The sequence below is a fragment of the Mobula birostris genome, chromosome 10 (genome assembly GCF_030028105.1).
Source record: "Mobula birostris isolate sMobBir1 chromosome 10, sMobBir1.hap1, whole genome shotgun sequence".
NCBI lineage: Eukaryota > Metazoa > Chordata > Chondrichthyes > Myliobatiformes > Myliobatidae > Mobula > Mobula birostris.
The window spans coordinates 103,756,615-103,775,472 of record NC_092379.1 but is presented as its reverse complement, the minus strand read 5'-3'; the positions used below and the strand labels follow the sequence as shown (position 1 = coordinate 103,775,472).

At 43.6% G+C, this 18,858-nt stretch overlaps 1 protein-coding gene across 2 annotated transcripts in view; it reads left to right on the top strand.

Moving 5' to 3' along the window:
* The window catches only part of rab41 (RAB41, member RAS oncogene family), a 52,347-nt gene that overhangs the window by 23,937 nt on the left and 9,552 nt on the right, over positions 1 to 18,858 (top strand). The window contains exon 4 of one of the 2 annotated variants that reach the window (XM_072270747.1): positions 11,241 to 11,346. In XM_072270747.1, coding sequence (XP_072126848.1) covers positions 11,241 to 11,346 — 106 coding nt within the window. Of the gene's footprint in view, positions 1 to 9,819; positions 9,926 to 11,240; positions 11,347 to 18,858 lie in introns of both variants that reach the window. The other variant, XM_072270746.1, reaches the window with a different exon arrangement.

The window sequence follows — 18,858 nt, the reverse complement described above, 5'->3', positions numbered from 1 at the left end:
CATGCAAAGATACTGAGAGAGGTAAGAAAAACCTACAAATAATCTTTTAGCAACACACACAAAGTACTGGTGGTACGCAGCAGGCCAGGCAGCATCTATAGGAAAAGGTACAGTCGACATTTTGGGCCGAGACCCTTCGTCAGGACTTATTGAAAGAAGAGATGGTAAGAGATTTAAGAGGGGGAGGGGGAGATCCGAGAATACAGGAGGGAGAGTGATGGAGCTAAGAGCTGGAAAGTTGATTGGTAAAAGGGATACCAGGCTGGAGAAGGGAGAGTATCATGGGACGGGAAGCCTAGGGAGAAAGAATGGGGGAGGGGAGCATCAGAGGAAGATATAGTGAGAGGGACAGGGGGAGAAAAAAGAGAAAAAGAAAGGGAGGGAAATAAAAAAAATAAGGGATGGGGTACGAAGGGGAGGAGGGGCATTAACGGAAATTAGAGAAGTCAGTGTTCGTGCCATCAGGTTGGAGGCTACCCAGACAGAATATAAGGTGTTGTTCCTCCAACCTGAGTGTGGCTTCATCTTGACAGTAGAGGAGGCCGTGGATGGACATATCAGAATGGGAATGAGACGTGGAATTAAAATGTGTGGCTGCTGGGAGATCCTGCTTTCTCTGGCGGACAGAGTGTAGGTGTTCAGCAAAACGGTCTCCCAGTCTGCGTCGGGTCTCGCATATAGAAGGCTGCACCGGACGCAGTGTATGACACCAGCTGACTCACAGGTGAAGTGTCGCCCCACCTGGGGCCTGAATGGTGGTGAGGGCGAAAGTGTAAGGGCATGTGTAGCACTTGTTCCACTTACAAGGATAAGTGCCGAGAGGAAGATTGGTGGGAAGGAATGGGGGGAACGAATGGACAAGGGAGTCGTGTAGGGAGCCATCCCTGCGGAAAGCAGAAGGGGGGTGGGGAGGGAGAGATGTGCTTGGTGTGCTAGGGATTCTGTTGGAGGTGGCGGAAGTTACAGAGAATTATATGTTGGACCTGGAGGCTGGTGGGGTGGTAGGTAAGGACAAGGGGAACCCTATCCCTAGTGGGGTGGCAGAGGATAGATAGATAGATATACTTTATTGATCCCGAGGGAAATTGGGTTTTGTTACAGCCGCAAACGAATAGAGCATAAATATAGCAATACAAAAACCACAAACAATCAAACAACAAAATGCAAACTATGCCAGATGGAAAATAAGTCCAGGACCAGTCTATTGGCTCAGGGTGTCTGACCCTCCACGGGAGGAGCTGCAAGTTCGATGGCCCCAGGCAGGAATGACCTCCAGTGCTGCCCAGTGTTGTACCTCGGTGGAATGTGGCCGAAGTCCAACAGTAAAAAGTTCAATATCCGGTCTACAAACACGTTCCTCGATTGTAATATGACCCGGATTGCACCATCTGTTGTTAACCAGAACAGTAAGCACCCAACTCCTTTACGCTTACCGCTCTCAGTGCACTTCCGGTCAGCCGGAATGGTCTGGAAGCCACCCATGGAGAAGTTTTGATGGGGTATGTCCTCGTGCAGCCCCGTTCTAGTGAAACACATAACACTATACTCCCGAAATGTTCTCTGACGCCTGGCTAGCACCGTGAACTCATCCATTTTATTACCCACTGAACTCTTCTTCTCCATAAGTCTCTGTTGTCTCGACCCGGTCCTCTTTCCTCGACTTTGTGATCCCCCTCTACTTCCTCTGTCTGTTTCCCTCCAGATTTCAGCAGGGGTGTCCGCTGCTCTGCTTGCTAAACCGGCCGGCATTAGCGCAAGCAGCTGGTCCCTGGAATACACAATGCGACCATGCTTCTGTCCCGCGTGTCGGGATGTAACTATTTCCAGCGCTAAAAACCCAAATAAAACTTGGGATGGGGTGAGAGCAGATGTGCGTGAAATGGGGGAGATGCATTTGAGAGCAGAGTTGATGGTGGAGGAAGGGAAGCCCCTTTCTTTAAAAAAGGAAGACATCTGCTTCGACTTGGAATGAAAAACCTTATCCTAAGAGCAGATGCGGTGGAGACGGAGGAATTGCGAGAAGGGGATGGCATTTTTGCAAGAGATAGGGTGGGAAGAGGAGTAGTCCAGGTAGCTGTGAGAGTCTGTAGGCTTATAGTAGACATCAGTAGATGGGCTGTGTCCAGAGATAGAGACAGAAAGATCAAGAAAGGAAAGGGGAGGGAGGTGTTGGAAATGGATCAGGTAAATTTGAGGGCAGGATGAAGGTTGGAGGCAAAGTTAATGAAGTCAATGAGCTCCGCATGCGTGCAGGAAGCAGCGCCAATGCAGTCGTCGATGTAGTGAAGGAAAAGCGGGGGACGGATACCAGTATAGGCTTGGAACATGGATTGTTCCACAGAGCCAACAAAAAGGCAGGCATAGCTGGGACCCATACAGGTGCGCATGGCTACACCCTTAGTTTGGATGAAATCGGAAGAGCCAAAGGAGAAATTATTAAAGGTCAGGACTAATTCTGCTAGATGGAGGAAAGTGGTGGTAGAGGGGAACTGGTTAGGTCTGGAATCCAAAAAGAAGCGGAGAGCTTTGAGGCCTTCCTGGTGGGGGATGGAGGTATATAGGAACTGGACATCCACGGTGAAAATAAAGTGGTGGGGACCAGGGAACTTAAAATCATTGAAAAAATTCAGAGCGTGAGAAGTGTCACGAACATAGGTAGAAAGGGATTGAACAAAGGGGGATAAAACAGTGTCAAGGTGTGCAGAAATAAGGTCGGCAGGGCAGGAGCAAGCTGAAACATTGGTCTACCTGGACAGGCAGGTTTGTGGATCTTGGGTAGGAGGTAGAAACAGGAAGTGCAGGGTGCGGGAACTATAAGGTTGGTGGCAGTGGATGTGGGATCCCCAGAGCTGATAAGGTTGGTGAGGTGGGAGACAATGGCCTGGTTCTGCTTAGTGGGGTCATGATCAAGGTTAAATAAGAGAAGGTATCAGCGAGTTGTTGCTGTGCCTTGGCAAGGTAGAGGTCAGTATGCCAGACTACAACAGCAGCTCCCTTATCAGCGGGTTTTATAGTAAGGTTAGGATTGGTGCGGAGGGAGTGGAGAGGAGAGCGTTCGGAAGGAGTGAGGTTGGAATTGGAACAAGGTGTGGTGAAGTCGAGACAGTTGATGTCCCGTCGGCAGTTAGCAATATAGAGATCCAGAGCAGGCAGAAGACCAGAGTGGGGTGTCCATGAAGAGGAGGAGGGTTGAAGATGGGAGAAGGGGTCATCGGTGGGGGTGAGAGAGTCCTTGCCGAAGAAGTGGGCTTGAAGTTTGAGCTGGCGGAAGAAGAAGAGTTTAGCGTCATGGCGCACACAGAACTCACTGAGGTGTGGGCGAAGAGAGACAAAGGTAAGGCCCTTACTGAGGACAGAGTGCTCTGCTTCTGAGTTGAAGATCGGAGGGGATGGTAAAGACCCGGCACGGATGAGAGCTGGGATAGGGGTGCGGAGGAGGAGGAGGGAGGCTAGTAGTGTAAGTGGAGACAGGAGGGTTGGGGTGAGAGGAAGATGGAGCCTCTGAGAGTCCAGGAGTTGACGGTGGGATCTGAGGGAGACGGGGTTGCAGAATTGTGGTGGGGGAAGGGGAGACGGGAGTCACAACAGCAGTACGTGAAGACCCAGCCTGGAGTTCAAGGTTGGAGTCGCAGTTGGAGGTTGTGCAATCGCTTTGAAGGTGTCCATGGTCATTAGAGTCCGCATTGATGGTGCTGGAGTCTGGGTTTTGAGTATGCCCTGGGTTGGTGGAGCCGCCGAAATCGATGGCAGGGGCCACAATGTGAAGTTCATGCCTGCTAGCGTCAGAGCCGGCAGGCTCAGGGGTCTGCAGATGGAAGATCTTGTGATCCTTGCCTAACATGATAAAGTCAAAGAAACGGCAATTGCAGGCATGGGTCCAATGGGGGATGAAATAACGGGCAGGTCCATTACAAACTGCGAAGAAAGTGTCCTGGAGGTGTGGAAGGGACTCGGATAGGGACGCCAAGTACTTCCTCATGGTTGAGAGGGTCGCCTTCAGAGCTTGACGGGAGAAGCGATGGGAGGCATAGTCAATAAAATGTGAGTACCTGGGATCCTTAGAAGGTCTGAATTGAGATGCTCGAAAACAAATCCTGAAGCCAACAGGAGTAAGTTGGCGACAGAGACACGTTCCAAGGAAGGATATGTGGCTGTAGTAGCGGGTCTGGGTCAAAATGTGGACGAAAATTTGAAGGGCAGAAGAAATTATAGATGGGGAGCAGTGAGAGAGGGTTTCACTAAACTGTCGAAGAGAAGATTTAAACTTATTCAGTGTAGGCATCCCTGGAAGAGGCTTCGCAGTAGTGAATTAAAAACGCAAACACGAGGAAATCTGCAGATGCTGGAAATTCAAGCAACACACACAAAATGCTGGTGGAACGCAGCAGGCTAGGCAACATCTATAGGAAGAGGTACAGTCGACGTTTCAGGCCGAGACCCTTCGTCAGGACTAACTGAAAGAAGAGATAGTAAAAGATGTGAAAGTGGGAGGGGGAGATCCAAAATGATAGGAGAAGACAGGAGGGGGAGTGATGGAGCTAAGAGCTGGAAAGTTGATTGGCAAAAGGGATACCAGGCTGGTGAAGGGAGAGGATCATGGGACGGGAAGCCTAGGGAGAAAGAAAGGGGGAGGGGAGCATCAGAGGAAGATATAGTGAGAGGGACAGGGGGAGAAAAAAGAGAAAAAGGGGGGAAAATAAAAAAAATAAGGGATGGGGTACGAAGGGGAGGAGGAGCATTAATGGAAATTAGAGAAGTCAATGTTCATGCCATCAGGTTGGAGGCTACCCAGACGGAATATAAGGTGTTGTTCCTCCAACCTGAGTGTGGCATCATCTTGACAGTAGAGGAGGCCGTGGATAGACATGTCAGAATGGGAATGGGATGTGGAATTAAAACGTGTGACCACTGGGAGATCCTGCTTTCTCTGGCGGACAGAGCGTAGGTGTTCAGCGAAACGGTCTCCCAGTCTGCGTCAGGTCTCGCCAATATGTAGAAGGCCGCACTGGACGCAGTATATCACCCCAGCTGACTCACAGGTGAAGTGTCGCCTCACCTGGAAGGACTGTCTGGGGCCCTGTATGGTGGTGAGGGAGGAAGTATAAGGGCATGTGTAGCACTTGTTCCGCTTACAAGGATAAGTTCCGGGAGATCGGTGGGAAGGGATGGGGGGGACAAAGGGACGAGGGAGTCGTGTAGGGAGCGATCCCTGATGAAAGCGGAAGTGGGGGGGGAAGATGTGCTTGGTGGTGGGATAATCTTTTAATCCTCCAATTACAAAAAGGATGCAAGAACATGCTACTGGACTTACTTATTATATATTCTATTAAGGCTAATAGAGAAAGTGATTGAATGCAAACATTATTTTTAATACTTGTCGTCCATGTGTTAGCGTCTAATAGGGATCTTCAGAGATAAAAATCCCACAAAAAGATTAGTTAATAAAAATAGATCAATGGATTAAAATTATCAGTGTAAGCAGTCTTAAGGCAAAGTCTCATGCTGATTGGATATTATTCATATTGGTGGATGATAGGTAGCAATGTTTCACAAAAGGCCAGAGCTAAAAGTAATGCTTTTGAGATATTTGTGGTTTGAACATTAGTATGCAAGGTAGGATTTCAATATTTGTAGACATCTTTAGGTTGAAGGTATTTTCAACCGTGAGAACAGTAAAAGGTTGTAACAGCGCATAGGCAGGCAGAATGGCAGATGAAGTGTAACATTTACTAGGTGATGTAATGCATTTTGGTGAAATGATTGAGACAAGGAGCACACATCAAAGTTGCTGGTGAAAGCAGCAGGCCAGGCAGCATCTCTAGGAAGAGGTACAGTCGATGTCAGGACAGGTCTCGGCCTGAAACATCAACTGTACCTCTTCCTAGAGATGCTGCCTGGCCACTTTGATGTGTGTTGTTTGAATTTCCAGCATCTGCAGAATTCATGTTGTTTGCGTGATTGAGACAAGGAATGTTTTTAAAGGATGTGCAGGAACTCGGGGAATTTTGGTTTGTATCTTTGAATGTGATGGGCATGTTGAGAGAACATAAGGGTCTGGCCTTCATACATAGAGGCAAAGCCTGGGAAAGAAAGAAGGTTATGTTCAACCTGCATAATACTGTATTTAGAACACAAATGGAATATTATGTGATTCTAGTCACCACGTAAGCGTGTAAAGACAGACAGAGCACAGTAGAGATTTGCTACAATAGTTTACTTGACTGGAGAAAATGGATTATTGTTCTTGGAAGGTAATCTGATCGAGGTGTGTGAATTCAAGACGTCTAATAAATATAGAGGCAAACTTGTTGCCAGTAACAGATGGCACATGGATTGAAATTTTTGGACAAAAGATCCAGGGGAGATCTAAGGGAAAAAAAATTAAGAACTAGTAGATAAAAATATGGAATGCTTAAAGGTAATAGAGGGAATTATTCTTCAGGGTGCTCCAAAAAAATACTGGTTATTAAGAGGCAATAATTTATAGGGCTGTGGAGAAAGAGTGGATTATTGGAATTGATTAAGTTCTGCGAGGATTTTAAAGGGTAAATAACCTACACAATAATAATCGTATCTTACTCCATGTTTCTATCTTACCATTTGTGGGCTGCCCTGTAATTCCAAGTTATGATAGGGCTACATTTGTACCTGTACTTGCCTTGTGAATGTGATGGTTTCTTCTGAACTACTATTGTGATACCTTTTCTGTTTAGCTACTCAGTCATCAATTACATCTGCTAACTTTACTGTGCTTTAATCCACTATTTTCTTACATGTCAAGTCTGAATCTTATTCATGCTCTTTTTACATGATCCTCAATGCTCTATTTGAATTTCAGTGGTTATAAACTTACAAAGTACATTTGATGTACTATTGGTGAACTATTATTCTGATAAAACTTCTTCCTGCAAATTTAACAAAGTTCATTAAAATGGATAGGTTTAAAATATTTGAAAATATTTTGAAAGAGAGCTTTTTCTTAGTACTGAAATTAGGCATCCTATCTCATAAATTGGTTTCCTTAAATTTGTCTTCCATTAGTCTTGAGTGGCTGGCATTGAGGAGCATTGAACAGTGGGATCTGTGGTTCTTCGTCTATATTGCACTGATCTCTGGAGATAAATTTTGCACACTTTACACAATATTAGTTGTCTTGGCTTTGCTACAGCATAGTTTTTCGGTTGAAGTCAGATACTTCTGTCGCATTGCCCTTTCCAACTGGCCATATCTCTACTCTTGACAGCTCATTAGGCTGATACTACTTGGACAGCTGGTAAAAAATGTGCTATGGCTGGAAAATCATATTGTACAAAGATTTGTTTCCCTGTTCTTAAAGGCTGGAATATCTAATGTCTATTTGTATTCAAGATCCTAGTCCAAGAGAACCATTAGTGAAAAGGCAAGAATAGGCTTAATGCACCCAATGACTTTTGGAAGAAAAAATTATGCTGGTTAATAGAATCCCCCAACATGGAAACAGCCCTTTAGCCTACTGTGCCCAAATTAGCCATCACTTTCCTGTCTATACTAATCCTGTTTTCTTGCACTAGTTCTTTTGTGGCATGACTTTTCAAATGATCATCAAGCAGTACATACTAAATCTCAGTCATTTACAGAGGCCACGTCCCCTCCAAGTCATTTTTGCCCACATCCCCTCTAAATCTCCTCCTTTGTCAACTCACGTCACCTGCTCAGAGATACCTGTACTTAACACACTCAACGATTCAGGAACCGTTTCCCCTCTGCTATCTGAATTCTGAATAGACATTGAACCCATGAATACTATGTCACTACTTTTTAAATTTTTTTTTGCACTATTTATTTAATTTAACTATTTAATATATGAGTGAGTGAGGCCTCCTTTGATCAGATTTGACCATGGATATTGCTCCCTAGCTGTCTAGATACATTGCCAATGTAGCAAGCTCCCCCTCTGCACACAGCTGATGAACCCAAACACCAGCAGCGTCACAAGAGTTGCCAGTCAGCATGGAACTCAATGTAGGACTTCCTTGGGGCTCCAGCTCTGGATTTTTCCCTCGGGGTTTACTCCCGAAGCCTTCCTCATGAGGCAGCAGAGGTTTGAGATCAGTTTTCCTTCTCCTAGATGAACTGCCATCCACGGCTGACAAGCCCCATCTGCCCAAAGCGACTGGTTTTAAGGTGCCAGTAACCCGCCTTTGCCCCTTCTTCTGTCAGTAGAAACGGTTCCACTGGGCTTAGTAGCTAAGCCACACATAAAGACCAGGAGCTGGACTTACTTGTCAGAGGCTATTTGAAGCAGACTCTGCTGGGAGCATTTAGTAGATAATTGGAGCTTTCCTCATTACCACCCCCAGCTACAACAACTTAAGGGACCAACTAAGCACTACCAGCGGTGGTGGTAGAAGCGGATACAATAGTCTTTTAAGAGCCTCTTAGATTGGTACATGAAGCTTAGAAAAATAGAGGGCTATGTGCTGGGGAAATTCTAGGCGGTTTCTAGAGTAGATTACATGGTCAGCACAGCATTGTGGGCTGAAGGGCCTGTAAATGCGTTGTAGATTTCTATGTTCTATAAAAAATCAGATTTTGGTTTTTACTATCTACCTGATCTCCGCCCCTCAATTTTGATTTCCTAGATTAGGGCTTTCTACAACCACTTTACTCTATGGAAAACAAACCTAGCCTATCCACTCTTTCCCCATTGCTGAAATCCTCCATTCTAAGCATTATCCTGATTTTTTTTTCCCCCTGCATTCTCACTGGTACCATCATAGCTTTCCTTAGAATCATGTGTTTCATGTTGGAGGAGAAACTTTGTAGGTAAGCTCAATTGGCCTTTCCCATAGCTAGTCAGAGAGCCATTTCTAGTTGTGGACCATACAAATTCTGTAAAAGAGCTTGTCTGTGGACAAATAGAAGCCTAGCAGTGATATTGTTCAAAATTACTTCAGGCCCTTGATGCTTGGAATGGCACATGATAAGATTCTGTTTGATTTCTTCCATTATATTTCCAATCTCAGGCATGCCTAAAAACATAATTAGCAGTGCATCCTTCTTATGTTGCCAGCTAGGAAAGGAAGGTATGAGCAACGATATCAATTTTTTGGTGTTAACAAAATATGTCCAAGGAAATGCTGGAGGTGAGTGTTGCTTGTTGGCTTGAACACGATACAAAAATATCACATTATTGGCTTGCGGTCTGTTTGTGGGCTAATTAGAAATGTAGAACTCTTCTATGCATCTTACAGCTTTTTTTAGAGAGAAGGTAAAATCAGCTAAAGTTCTTGCCTCTGGTTCTTTAGCGATTTCTGCTGCAAAGTATCCACTTGAGGACTGAGTGATTGGTCTCAACTGCAATACCTTCTGGTTGAATAGCACGTTGGTATTCACTGTCTAGCATCATGTTGAGAATATCAGTTGAGTGAGTTATCAAAGGGAGGCTAGTGTCCATGACCTCATGATGAATTCCCATTGTAAGATTTGAGTAAACTACAAATCAACCATTTGCCTTGTAGAATGGCTGATCTGAAAGTTTTCTTCATTTAAGGGACTGACTCATGAATGTGGCAGATTGGGTTTCAATTGTGCTTCTGCACATTAATGGGATCAGTAAATACAGGTTACCTATTTAATATATTTTCAAAGATTTTCATTCAAGTTTGAAACTGGGATTAATGCAGTGTTTGAGGTTTTTTTGGTCAATTGGAAAGGCATCACCTGCTTTTCATCTTTATAGGTTCCCTGCATTCTTTATTTTGTTTTACTTTATCATTTAGTGTATTTTTCCTGTGTTGTTTTCCCATTTGGTTTTTCCCCTCTGCTCCTCCACCCCAGATCAGACTCCAGCTGTGGGACACTGCTGGCCAAGAACGATTCCGCAGCCTCATTCCCAGCTACATCCGTGACTCGGCTGCTGCTGTTGTAGTGTTTGATATTACAAGTAGGTATTCAGTATATGTGCGTTTTGATTCCAGTGCAATTTAAGCAATTTATGGACTATCTGGCAGTTAACGCACGCATTCTCTCCAAATACCTGCTCTGTTCAATGGGTTTTGAAACATCAATGTTAGTACAATACCTTTCTCTGGGACTAGATATTCATATGAGGTACTGAACAATTTATCTTTATAGCCTAAGGTGAAGGGTAAACTATTCTGAGATTTTTCTCTCGAATCAATTAACAGCATTAAACAGCCCTGAAAGTTTTCTGCTCCTGTACAGCATGGATTTTCTCAACTCTGGCTCCTTTTATTCAAGTTAGCTCAAAGTTTCTTCCACTCTCTCACTTCTCTGTAACTTTGAACATACTTCAGTAACTTAGGGAACTCTTGCATAAATGGTACTTTTAAATCAGCTGCCCACTGAGGAGATTTGTATATTCTGACCTGAGGGTTATGTATTTATGGATTTAGCTGCACAATGTTAAAGCAGTCCAGGGTGCACATCTTTCAAGAAAACAATCTTACTAGATGCTAAAGAGAAAGAGAACAGCTCTACCACCTGAATCCAATGTCCTTGAATTATATTGATAGAGCATCTTTCCTGCAGAATTGCTATTTTTCATCTTTGTCTTGCTCTAATAATTGCATTCATATTGTCTTAACTCAGCAATCTTTCTGAGGCCTGTGATAGAAAGGATAGAAGCTGTGTAAGCGTCACTTACATCACACGTTGAATTATATGAAATAATAGTAGTTGCAGTGATCCAGTAGAAAATTGATGGGAATGTGATCTTATCAGGTGAACTGTTGAAAGCAGACATGCAAAGGAGATGTATCTGTATCTTCAAATGTGCATTGAGTATTGAACTAGAGTCTATGCTTGCATATGTATAAATTGCAGCTGTAATTGAAGGAGATTCAAGTTCCAAAAATCAAATTCACTATTTTAAATTTTCACAATAATCCCTATGGAATTTAACACCTGATGCATCAAATCCCTGTGCTTTAGAACAGTTGTCAATTATTTTATATATAAAAAAAAACACGGGATGCAGCATATGCCATTGTGCAATCCTGAGATTGATGTAGAATGCTTGTGGTTGAGCTTTTCAGTCTTTCTAACTGCTTTAATTTGCAACTAAATCCAATTATCATGAAACACAATAGTGGAGACTCTTATTCAGACATGAGAGTTATGGCTCTTACCTACTCTGAGTGAATGGCACTCTACTGTGCTGAGTGAGATTGGTCCTTGATCCTGTCATTTTCCCCTTGCCTTTTCTGTCTTTGCTATCCTGGACCTGGTCTCTGCAGGTTCGACTGCAGCTCTGGGATACAGCCGGCCAGGAGCGATTCCGCAGTCTGATTCCCAGCTACATCCGTGACTCCACTATTGCTGTTGTAGTCTATGATATTACAAGTGAGTGCAAATTCCTACTACTACTTTCCATTACTCCACTGTGTTCCTATGCATGCCGTACTTCTGTTTAACACACAGCTGGTGAGCTTGTTAATAACCTAATTAATATGAGTATGGTTAATGTCCTTGTGCTTTTCATTAATAGCATGATAAAGATGCAGTAACAGCACAGTATCCCTAATATTGTAGTGGTGCAGTTACTGCAAATAATGGCAGAACATTTTCAGGTATAAGTTTCTCTTCCTCCAAACCCTAAATATGTAACTATGCATGTGTACTTACTGAAATCATAGTGCTGAAATATTTTTGCAGGAAATAATGTTGCTTTCTCTTCTAATCCCTACAAGGTTCAAAATAAATTTATTAAAAATATACATATGTCATTATGTACAATCTTGAGATTAATTTTCCTGTAGACATACTCAATAAATCTGTAGGATTATAACGATAACAGGATCAATGTAAGACCGCCCAACTTGGGCGCTCAGCCCTAGTGCAGAAGACAACAGACTGTGAAAATACAAAAAAGAAAAATAATAACAATAAATAAGGAATAAAAATCAAGGCCATATGATGAGTCCTTGAAGTGAGTATGTTGGTTGTGGGAACATTTCAATAATAGGGCAAGTGAAGTTGGTTCAAGAGCCTAATGGTTGAGGGGTAATAGCTGTCCCTGAACCTGGTGGTGTGAGTCCTGAGGTTCCTGTACCACCTGATAGCAGCAACGAAAAGAGAGCGTGTCCTGAGTGGTGAAGGTCCCTAATGATAAATGCTGCTTTCCTGTGATAGTGTTTCATGTGTCAGTCTGCTCAGTGGTTGGAAGGGCTTTACCCATGATGGACTTGGCCATATCCACAACTTTTTGTAGGATTTTCTGTTCAAGGGCATTGGTGTTTCCATAACAAGTTGTGATGCAGCCCATCAATATACTCTCCACTACACATCTATAGGAGCTTGTCAGAGTTTCAGATGTCATGCCAAATCACTGCAAACCCCTAAGGAAGTAGAGGTGCTGCCACGCTTTCTTTGTAATTCCACTTACATTCTGGGCCCAGGGCCCAGGACACAGAGGAATTTAAAAATTTTTTATTTGCAGTAGAGTTTCAGTGTTTGAAAGCGGATCATGAAAACACAACATGGTGTGTTATAATGTTAATCTATCTCCCAATTACAGATGTGAAAAATTAACCACCTTCTGGTCAATTATTTACCCAATCATGAATATCTTGCAGTTCATATTATCTCATATATCATTTGCAATGGGAATTAACATAAAACAGTACAGCACTGGACAAGTTATTTACAGTTGAAGTCAGAAGTTAGCATACACCTTAGCCAAATACATTTAAACTCAGTTTTTCACAATTCCTGACATTTAATCCTAGAAAACATTCCCTGTCTTAGGTCAGTTAGGATCACTACTTTATTTTAAGAATGTGAAATGTCAGAATAATAGTAGAAAGAATGATTTATTTCAGCTTTTATTTCTTTCATCATTTTCCCAGTGGGTCAGAAGTTTACATACACTTTGTTAGTATTTGGTAGCATTGCCTTTAAATTGTTTAACTTGGGTCAAATGTTTTGGGTAGCCTTCCACAAGCCTCTCACAGTAAGTTGCTTGAATTTTGTTCCATTCCTCCAGACAGAACTGGTGTAACTGAGTCAGGTTTGTAGGCCTCCTTGCTCGCGCACGCTTTTTCACTTCTGCCCACAAATCTTCTGTTGGATTGAGGTCAGAAAATGATATCAAGTCTGGTTCATCCTTGGGAACAATTTCCAAATGCCTGAAGGTACCATTTTCATCTGTACAAACAATAGTACGCAGGTATAACACCATGGGACCATGCAGCCGTCATACCGCTCAGGAAGGAGACGCATTCTGTCTCCTAGAGATGAATGTACTTTGGCGCGAAAAGTGCAAATCAATCCCGGAACAGCAGCAAAGGACCTTGTGAAGATGCTGGAGGAAACAGGTAGACAAGTATCTACATCCACAGTAAAACAAGTCCTGTATCGAATAACCTGAAAGGCTGCTCAGCAAGGAAGAAGCCACTGCTCCAAAACAGCCATTAAAAAGCCAGGCTACGGTTTGCAAGTGCACATGGAGACAAAGATCTTACTTTTTGGAGAACTGTCCTCTGGTCTGATGAAACAAAAATTGAACTGTTTGACCATAATGACCATTGTTATGTTTGGGGGAAAAAGGGTGAGGCTTACAAGCGGAAGAACACCATCCCAACTGTGAAGCATGGGGTGGCAGCATCATGTTGTGGGAGTGCTTTGCTGCAGGAGGGACAGGTGCACTTCACAAAATAGATGGCATCATGAGGAAGGAAAATTATGTGGATATATTGAAGCAACATCTCAAGACAGGAAGTTAAAGCTTGGTTGCAAATGGGTCTTCCAAATGGACAATGACCCCAAACATGCCTCCAAAATTGTGGCAAAATTGCTTAAGGCCAACAAAGTCAAGGTATTGGAGTGGCCTGACCTCAATCCGATAGAAAATTTGTGGGCAGAAGTGAAAAAGCATGTGCGAGCAAGGAGGCCTACAAACCTGCCTCAGTTACACCAGTTCTGTCTGGAGGAATGGAACAAAATTCCAGGAACTTACTGTGAGAAGCTTGTGGAAGGCTACCCACAATGTTTGACCCAGGTTAAAAAATTTAAAGGCAATGCTACCAAATAATAACAAAGTGTGTGTAAACTTCTGACCCACTGGGGAAAATGATGAAAGAAATAAAAGCTGAAATAAATCATTCTCTCTACTATTATTCCTGACATTTCACATTCTTAAAATAAAGTAGTGATCCTAACCGACCTAAGACAGGGAATGTTTTCTAAGATTAAATGTCAGGAATTGTGAAAAACTGAGTTTAAATGTATTTGGCTAAGGTGTATATAAACTACTGCCTTCAACTGTATCTACAGTGTTGTGCTGATCCTCATGCCAATTTAAATTAAATATCATCTTCCTCCTGTGTATCATCCATTCCCCTCCATTTCTTTCATATTCATGTGTCTATCTAACAGCCTCTTAAACTCCACCGAACTGCTTCCACCACTTCTTTTGGTAACCTACTCCAGGCACCTACCATTCCCCACATGACCTATTCTTCCCCAACCTTAAAAACATGTTTGACATCTCTACGCTGAGGAAAAGTTTCAGACTCTCTGCCCTATCTATATTCCTCATAATTTTATAACCCTCTATCATGTTTCCTTGGCAACTCCCAGTACTCTAGGGAGAACAAACCAAATTTGTCCAACCTTTTCTTATAGCCCGTACCCTCTTCTGCACCGTTTTCACAGTCTGCAGATTCTTCCTATAAAGGCACAATCAGAACTGGACATATTACTCCCAAGTATGGTTTGACTAAAGTTTTATACAGTATGATTTCCTTACACTTGTACTCAACACCCCTACCAATGTCAAGCATTCTTTATGCCTTCTTTACCACTTTATCAATTTGTAGAATCTTGTGAAATTATTTAGAACTGCTAAATAAATATTAGAGCAGTTAAACCCTTGTTTCACTGCAATTTTAATTTTTATTGTCAGCATCTCTGAAGAACACATCCTATTTTAAACATTTGGTATCACCCTTGGTGCCTTAAATGGTAACAATATCCAATCTTTTTCATTCTTGGTATATAGAAGAACAAATCTTCAGTTTAAAAATCCCACCACTGATCAAGCTAATGCTTAGGGAGAGTCATATAGGAAACATTGGAGATGGTGGAAAATAAAAGTAAGTGCAAAAGAGTGAGATGGATTTGTGGGTAAAGTGATGATAGAAAAGGTTGACAGCAGTTGTTATAGCAGCAGTTTTTTTGGTCAGTGTTTCCATACATTGAATCAATTAAAGTTCAAGCTTGGAGCTAGTTGAAATAAATCAGTACCTATTTCTTTTTAAACAATGGGTGTTATGTCTTGCATGAATGCAGCAATTCATACAAGACATAACTCTATTGTGTCCGGTGCTCCTGACGTAGCCTGCTCTACATTCCTTTCATAAATTGGGGGACCGCTTTGTCACGCACTTCTGCTCCATCCACCAAACATTTTAATTCCCATTCTGACACGTCAGTCCATGGCCTCTTCGTATCAAGGAGGAGACTACCCTCGGGATGGAGGAACAATACCATAATGAGAGACCATAACATAAAGGAACAGAATTGGCCCTTTGGCCAAATGAGTCTGCTCTGCCATTTCATCATGGCTGATCCATTTCCCTCCCAGCCCCAGTCTTCTGCCTTCTCCCTGTATCCCTTCATACCCTGACTAATCAAGAATCTTATCAACCTCTGCCTTAAATATACCCGGACTGATTTGGCCTCCACAGTAGCCTACGGAAACGAACTTCACAGATTCACCACACTCCGGCTAAAGAAATGCATTCTCATCTCCATTCTAAGGCTTTCTATTATGAGGCTATGTCCTCTATTCTTAGACTTCCCCACCATATATATATTAAAAAAATCCTCTCACATCCACTGTATCAAGGCCTTTCAACATTTGATAGGTTTGAATAAGATCTCCCCCCCCCCCCCCCCCCCCCCAATTCTTAACTCCATTGAGAACAGGCCCAGAGCCATCAAACTTTCTGGAATACTTTTTATGAACCTCCTTTGAACCCTCTCCAATGTCAGCACATCCTTCCTTAGATAAGGGGCCCAAATCTGCTCTTGATACTCCAAGTGAGGCCTTACCAGTACCTTATAAAGCCTCAGCATTACATCATTGCTTTTATATTGTAGTCCCCTAGAAATGAATGATAACGTTACATTTGCCTTCCTCACTACTATTGTAGTGTGGATGAAATCACCGGGGAGACAGAGTCACTGGTAGATACAAAGCAGCTTCTTTATTCAACACAACAAAGTACAGCAGGCATCTACATACCGAGACGCTTTCCGCAGAAAGGTCTGCTAGCTAAACCGTGGGCTCGATATTTATATGCTAAACACAAAGGCAATCGCTACTTAAGAAGTTACAGACAATGCTTCCCTTTGAAGTTACATACAAACATCACACCTTCGGGTTTCATCCTTTCCTTCTGACGCCAACATGTCTGTGTTGGTATCCACAGCCTTTAGTTCAATCCACAATACATTTATTTGGCATTTTACGTGCTAACATAGAAGACAATTAATATTTATAATGTATAGATAAGACTGTCTTCGAAACTACAGCATCAGGCACCAGAAGCATCTGGTATTTACACCTTTTAGGAAGCCCATTGTGGTGGACTCAATCCACAGTCCTTTGTCAAACAGTTAAAATAGAAGTCTGGTGGCTAAAGTCATTTTAAGTGTTAACAAATCATCTACCCAAAAAGAAATCCACTCTAACAGTCCCTCCTCTTGGCCCTCCTGGACAAATTAAATTTGTACCAGGAAAGGCCAACCTAGGAGGATCTGCTCAAATAGGGCAGCAAAAATGCCCTGTCTTGAAATTCCCCCCCAATTTTATGTACCTCGATATCTATCCTAGCATTACCTACTAAATGTTAAGCAGAGAGGCTTTTCCAAGTCTTTAGGAATGCAGCTCCTTTCATGTGCCTGCAGGCTGACTGCATCTTAATCACATTCCTTTGTCTTCAGTCCTTTATCCTCTGGTCGCTGAAACTCTCCTTCCAGGAGCACCCACGGGCTCTCTCATCGATGTACAGGAAGGGGTTGGGGTGGCCTCTACGTAAACGTCTGCAAGGACCTCTCCCCGGTGGCACCCCCTTCCGAACTGTCCAGTCGATCACTGGCTCAACTGCTGAAAAGGGCTCAGCTCTTCAGACTCGGGGTGACTGCGTTCAGATGCCGTGTGCAGTCTGAAATGCCATCGAAGTGGTGGAACTTACCATCTCTGCTTTAACTCAAAAATCCCTCCCCATCTATTTCCCAAATAATTTTCTATACTATGCTATAAAATTAATCATCTACCTTCAGCAACCAGCCTTCTTTACAGAGAACCATCATCATCACACTTTAGCAGGCTATTCATGGTTTCTCCAACACGCTCTCAGCGTTTTCTGCCACGCTCTCAGCGTTTTCTGCCTTTGCGTTTTCTCTGGGTATGTTTTCATCAGCTGTGGTCAGGTCTGCCATGGCCAGCTGGTATTCCTCTCTTAGGTTCTCTGTAATTACATGGTTACTGGGTACGCTTGGGTTCCCCACTCCGTCTGTCGGAGCAACAAGAGAGTGAGTTGTATGCTTTAACTTGAGTCCAGTGCTTCCACTGGCTGCCTCACCGAGTCTGTACACAGACACACGGATCATTGGTTAAGAGTACCGTCTGTGGTCCTATCCACCTGGGGGCAAACCCTGGCCTTTCTGGCAGCACCGTCACCATAACTTGGTCACCAAGCTGTGGAAGAACTATCCCCTTTCCCTCTGGCTCTTTCTGATGAGCAATCCGCTGCTGTTGTTTCGCTTGGTCCTTTAATACTTTAAGTTGACAGTAACTTTTCCCCCTGCTTTTTGGCAGGGGCCCTGTGAAGTCTATCTGGATGTTTTTCCACGGTCCCCTCGGCCGAGGCTGATTTGCCCGCTGTAGCTTTCTGCCCTTACCAGGGTTATGTGGGCACAAGTGATACAATGGTGGCAGAATTTCTCAACATTCCCATGTGTCCAGCACCCATCTGGTCCCTTCTTCGCTCCTTTTCTCCTCCATTTTTCCTTCTCTTCTGTCTCTACCTCTTCATATAATTTTACTAAGCTGGCTTCTGTCGTTTCCTCCTGAACACTTGCAATTTCAATTGCCTCTTGTTCCCCTGCTTCCTTATTTGCAGTAATGTCTGCCCTCGGAAGAACTGGGAAAACTTTATGTTCTGGAGTGGCCGCAGTCTCTCCGAGTATCCCCTGGTGTTTTGGTTCCTTCGCTATACCCTGAACAGTGGTCAGTGTGTCAGTTTGTCTAGGGTCCTGCTTAGGGGGTTTATACAGATCCTCCTCTATTTTAACTGGGTCTGTCTCTACCTGCTCACAATCTTGCTTGTCTCTAGCCCACACAGCTGGGAACTGCTGACAAGGTAACCCATAGACACCATCCTGGCTCCAGTCTCTAATGATCGGGGCAGCTGCGGCTATGCTAGCCAGGCCGTGTATTCTGTTGGTCGTGCGCGTTTGCTGCCCCTGACTCCTCCATATTATTTCTCCCTTTCCCGAATCTATGACAGCTCCTGCTTCCCTTAGGATGTCTATTCCAATGATCGTGCCTTCATTATATGGACATACCCCAAAATACACTGGAAGTTGCACTCCCCCGATTTCTAGTATTTGTTTCTCGCTTCTTTCTGCATTTACTGTTTTCCCTCCAACACCCCTGATATAAGTGGCCTGCCCGGTTGTTGGTAAGGGCAAGTCTGTTATCGATACAGCTGCCCCTGTGTCCACTAACATATTGCATTGCCGTCCCCCTAACAATGCCGTTATGTACATCCGTGAGTCATCAGAGCTGGCCATGGAGCGCGCTGCACATCCTTTTTTTGCCTTAAGAGGCGCTGTCACTAACTC